General features: G+C 56.1%; 1 protein-coding gene across 1 annotated transcript; it reads right to left on the bottom strand.

Annotated features, from left to right (window-relative positions):
- Positions 1-2,247: 2,247 nt before the first annotated feature.
- LOC104526771 (monocyte to macrophage differentiation factor 2) lies at positions 2,248-5,186 on the bottom strand. The gene is made up of 6 exons (XM_010170317.2): positions 5,109-5,186; positions 4,291-4,451; positions 4,119-4,193; positions 3,718-3,819; positions 2,981-3,050; positions 2,248-2,451 (listed from the first exon to the last, which is right to left on the bottom strand). The coding sequence occupies exons 1-6, from the start codon at positions 5,184-5,186 to the stop codon at positions 2,248-2,250; spliced, it is 690 nt and encodes a 229-aa protein (XP_010168619.2).
- Positions 5,187-5,609: the final 423 nt, after the last annotated feature.

Here is a 5,609-nt window from a genome sequence, read left to right as displayed (position 1 = left end):
GAGGCTGAGATGAAGTGACCTCAAAAAGGTCCTTGTGGCATCTCCCTGTGCCTCGAGAGCCCCTGCGATGGATTTAGAGCCAAAAGCCCCCAATGGCAAAACAGCTTCCATGATAAATCCCTTGGGATAGAGCCTGTCGTCAAAATGTGATGGTGATCTCTGGCCCCTGCCAGGGGACGTTTGCCTGATGGCTGGAACCACTGTGTGCGTGGTCTGGCCCCAGGGTGGTTCCCTGTGGGATTTAGTGATGAAGGAGAAGGAGACCCAGGCACACTGAGTCACTGTGCCACGCAGTGACTCTGGAAATCTGGTCCCCCAGACTCCGTGAACATTGAAGCATGTGTTTGTAAAGCACTGGTCATCCTCCAAGTGCTTCACAGGGTCCTCACATGAGCCCTGTAAGGTAGGTCGGTGTCTTCAACCCCATTTTACAGATGGGGAAACTGAGGCATGGAGAAGGGTAATGACTAGCCAGACAGAAAAAATGGCAGCTCTCATTCTGGGACCCCATATCCCACTATTCCAACCTCAAACCTGCTCCACCAACTGCTGGTTACTCACAGCTGGTCCTTCTCCTCCCCTCTGTCTGCGGTAGGTGATGGAGCAAGGGCTGGGACCTGGGGCCTGGGAGAGGCAGCAGCAGAGAATGGGCTCTCACTGGGTCTCTCAGCCCCTGTCCCTAAGACCATCCATCATCCCAAGAGGTGTCCCAGCCCAAAGACTGCTTTGGTGTGCCCCAGGTAGAGACCCCCCCAGCAGCCCCATGCCAGGCAAGGGTGTTGGGCACAGCACCGAGGGCTCCTTATAGGAACCCTTTGCCGATGGAAGTGAAAACCCACCGGGGTTTTTTTACCAACCTGGTGACCACAACCACCACATCAGGATGGGGAGAGTATCTGGACGCTTTCTCTTTGGTAATTTGCCACAAGATGGCATAGCCCTGGAGAGCCAGCCCCGGGGCACCACAGGCTGGGGGAGGACACACCAGACCGTCCCCGCTCCAGCAGCTCTCTGGTGTGTTGTGGGGGCAGGACCAGGTGGGGTTTTCCCATTCCATCAGATTTGAGGCTGCTCCATGTCCAATTATTCTGCCTTGGAGAGCGTTGTGTAGCCATGGTTGGGGGTTTAAAAACTGAGCAGCACTAGGACCTCCCCATCACAGCTCACCTTCAAGCATCACTTGGATGTGTCCCTTCCCTGCAGCATTCCTGGGAATGTCAAAATTCCTTCCAAAAGTAGATTTAAATCTGACACTGACCAAGAGGTTCATCATCAAAATGGGAGCTGAGAAGGCAGGCAGGCCCGTGATCCCAATCCAAGGAGGTTCACTTCCCTCCCGTGAGGACCAAGAACATCCCCTGATGTGCATGGGCCGACCCCAACCAGGTGGGTGCCAGGAGCTGGGTCCCTCCTCTGCTCCCCGTTGGGTGAAGGCACGGGTGTGGCAGAGCCTGGGAGCAGGACCATGTGTTGGGGCCGCCGCTGGCACCAGGACTGGAGAGGAAAACAAAGCACCCCAAGGAGAAAATGTCCATGGGGGCTCCAAGGGCCTGTCTAGGGGGGATGTACTGAGTTGTACATTTAATATTGGCTTAGCAAAAGGGTTTGTCGGTGCTCAGGGACTCTGGGGAGCCCTGGAAGAGATTCAGTTTTCAATCTCATATAAGGCTTTGTTGACTCGGGTCCTTCCCACCAAGAACTTGGGAGGGGGCAGTTAATGCGGACATGACTTAGGACTATTTAAGAGCCAAGCGTGGGTGGTGTGGGGGTGCCAACGTGCCCCTCTCCCCATCTGGGGCAGCCACACACCCAGGAGTTCTGGGGAAAGGGGCCGGGTCTCTCCCCCACCCCAGCTCCTCCAGTCCACGGGATGACCTACACCAAGGGCTCCAGCAGCCAAACCCAACCAAGGTCCCTGCTCCCATGGGGTGCTCAGGGCCAGGCAGGTGAGTGAGGCCCACCCAGACCCTCAGCGAGCAGTCACTGCCCTGTCTCCCGCAGCCCATCAGTTGGTCACCGTGTTATGAAACCTTTGCCTAAAAAAAATAAACAGTTCCCAAGGTTAAAAAAAAAAGATAAATCTGTTTAAAATCAACCTCCAGGCTCTCCTGTCCCTGCGGGAAGGGCACTGGTGGTTCCATCCATGGGGTGAGCGGATGGTCCGGGGTGAGCCCACGGCGCAGGCTGTCTCCCCGCTCCCCTCCATGCTCCACATGCCAGTTGGTGCAAACGATGTCTTTAAGGCATCTACCAGGATGTTTTTGCCTCCAGCGTGCCAGGTCGATAGAGGTACCTCCAAATGGCGTAGTAGTGGATGCCAGCTCCAATGGCCACGAAGAGGTGCCAGATGGCATGGGCAAAGGGGATGCGACCGTCACTTTTGAAGAAGACCATGCCCAGGCAGTAGGAGAGTCCACCAACCACCAGCTCCAGGAGGCCATCCCTGTTGGGCTGGGAGCAAGCGGGGAGGCAGGACTCAGTGATGGCTGTGGCACTCCTGCCCTTTCCCCACTGCTCCATCAAGACCAGAAGTAGGGTCCCCGCTGTAGGGTGAAGGCAGGATCCTCACTCTGCCTTCTGCTACACCCTCCCCTCCAGCAAGACAGCAGGGACTCAGCAGCCTGGTTTTGCTGGGAGGCTTTCAACACAACAGAGCTTGGGCAGCAGGTCTGCTGGAGATGCACATGGTATCTGCTGGGCACCAGAATCACTTGCAAAGCTGAGTCAGGCCATTCAGGGATGGCTTTATCCATCATAGAATCATTAAGGTTGAGAAAGACCTCTAAGATCATCAAGTCCAACTGTCAACCCAACACCACCATGCCCACTAAACCATGTCCCTAAGCACCACATCTACACATCTTTTAAATATCTCCAGGGATGGTGACTCAACCACGTCCCTGAAGTGCAGCCTGTATTGTGCCAACCCACTGGACTTGTCTCTCGTGCTGTGCCCACAGGTTTCCCAGCAGTGGCTTACCATGGAGAGAATGACCAAGGCAGGGAAGAAGCCCATGATCATGTAGCACACCAGCTCCACCAGCTTGTACCTGTGACAGACAGAGAAGCTGCTTGGAGGTAGGTGCGGAGGGAGTGTTGGGTTTTACACCTGTAATGTCTGCTGCTGTGCTACAGGAAAAGGGGTGGTGGTGCCACCAGAGCAGGTCCCACATCCTCATGTGTGAGCCACACCACCGCGGCAGGGCTGGCACTCTGCACGGGGAGGGGTGGTGGATCTCCACCTTGGCTTGGGAGCCACCAGCTCAGGGTCAGGCACCTGGGGCTTTGGGGGAGACATCTGTGGCCTTTTGCTTTTTATTTGGTGCCACCACGTGGAAAAGGCAACTCATAGCAGCAGATCCCTGCTCCCATGTCCCTGCTCCCATCCATGTCCCTGCTCCCATGTCCCTGCTCCCATGTCCCTGCTCCCATCCATGTCCCTGCTCCCATGTCCCTGCTCCCATCCATGTCCCTGCTCCCACATCCCTGTCACCAAACCTCCTAAAACCAGGGTGCAGCTGGGGAAGGACATAGTCCAAGGAAGCCCTTCACTGCCAGTTGGCCAGGAGGCTGCCCAAGGACCTTGTACCCGTCTATCTGTCTGTCTCCAACCTTCTTGTTCTCCTCTGCAGCTTGACTACCCCGGGGCATTGAGAGGGGCTGGCAGAGCTGAGCTTTGCGATACCCACCAGCACAGGGCCGGGTAAAGGCACTCACCGCTCATGGAAGAAGAAAACGTAGACAGTCCCGATAGAGGCCATGATCCAGATGATCCAGCGCATGTGGGAGGCCCAGGGACCCAACTCCCGCAGGTTCAGCCTGCAAGACCCAGGTCTGCAGTGGGGGGGTCCAGGGCAGCACCCCGCTTGGGGCTGTGGGCAGTAAGGGGGAAATGCTGCCCTCACCCCCATGGCTGTCCCACCAAAGGGTCTTCCCAACTTGTGACTTCAACTTAAAAGGGTTGAAATCTATAGGATAGGAAGGTTTTGCAGAAAGGGGTAGGGTGCAGCCTTGAGCAGAGCCAAAGCCAGAGAGGGAAACCCTATTTGCTGAAGCCCAGCTGATTTTTTTCCCCTCCAGTGGGGCCAAGCGATGGCCTCCACCCACCGGCAACTCACCAGGGAGCGTATGACGCCGCGATGAAGAAGTAGATCACCATCCTGTCGAACATGTGCAAGCAGTGCTCCACAGTCCTATGGGATGGACACACACACAGGTCACAGCCTGCAAGTACCAGGAGCTTCTGGACCCTGTCCACCTTCCTGAGCCCCAAGCAATCAGAGCTGGTACCTGAGATGCCTCTTCTTCCAGGAGATGGTATGGAAGATGGTGGAGACAATGAAGAGGCTGGACAAGCCAAAGCCATAGATCCAGGCTGAGATAGTTTCCCATTGGTCATCAGAGAGGATGTAGAGGATGGAGCTGCCGAGGATGCTGGGCAGGATCCAGAACTGGAAGGGAGAAGCAAACCTGTTGTTGACTCTGCATTTCCATCGAGCAGCTACAATACAGTCTCTGCTTTTCCTTTCAAGTAGTTCTTTTGTTTCTAGTCAAAGCTACCACTCATAAGGGGCAGGGTGAACATCTGCACTGGCCAGGCAGGGGTGCAGCCCCAAAATAGCTCCAAAATAGGTGGAGGTAGGGAGAAGAAGGAAGGCACAAGGAGGATGAATACCTCTGAGTCATCTCCCAGGGCTTGGAGTGAGAGCTCCTGGGGGAAACCCTGATGTGAGAAGCTCTCGCTCCCACTGCTGTGTAGGCAGCCCATGGGGTGCCTGTCACTGCTCCTGCTGTGAAAAATGCCCCATTTTCAGGGAGCTTTGCAAAATACTGCTGCTCCACTAAGCCCACAACCACCTTCCCCGAGGACCCAGGGCCATGGTGAGTGAGAGCAAGGGAGATGCACACCAGTCTCCCAGGGCAGAAGGAGGGAGAGCAGCCCCACTCCTCGGGAGCACTTGGGGCACATCTGCCTCATCACAGCCCTGAGACCCTCAACAGCTCCTCCAGGGCTGAACATAAATGTTTTTAGATGTTCCTTGAGGTTTCTCAGGGGATCTCCAGAGAGCACCATCCTCCCTCACCCTGGGATAGGGACAGGGACTCACTGCGTGGGTGGCACAGTTTGCCGCGTGCTCGTACTCCGTTGGCTGGTACCTGCAGTTGGATGGGACACGGTGATTCATGAACCTGCAGCAAGAAGGAGAGACAGAAACATGCTCAGGGGACAGGATTTGGGGGAAAGCCTTTTTGGAGGGGTCTGCCCCCCAGCCTGGATCCCCATCTCAGCTCAGCTTTGTTCCAGCTGCCCTGCAGAAGTGACCCCAGCACTGGGCACAGCTTGTCCATCTGGTTGTCTCCAAATGCCAGGATCCCAGGTCTTGCTCAGCTACAGCTCAGGTTGAAGCATTTCCCAGCATCTGCCATCCCTTGGAGAGCAGAGGGCAGGAGCCAGCACTGCCTGCTGCTTGGGCAGGAGAGGGCAGGTAGGGCAGCGGTGGGAAGGATGCAGGGGAAGCTGCTGCAAAGATGGATCAATAAGGTCTGGAGCATCTCCCGACCCATTCTGAGATGAGGCATGGGTGACAGTCAGTGGCGTGTCCAGCTGC

This window comes from Antrostomus carolinensis, unplaced genomic scaffold, assembly GCF_000700745.2.
Source record: "Antrostomus carolinensis isolate BGI_N321 unplaced genomic scaffold, ASM70074v2 scaffold16436, whole genome shotgun sequence".
Classification (NCBI taxonomy): Eukaryota; Metazoa; Chordata; class Aves; order Caprimulgiformes; family Caprimulgidae; genus Antrostomus; species Antrostomus carolinensis.
Note: the sequence above shows the minus strand (reverse complement) of the source record. Positions and strands in the feature narration are given on the sequence as shown.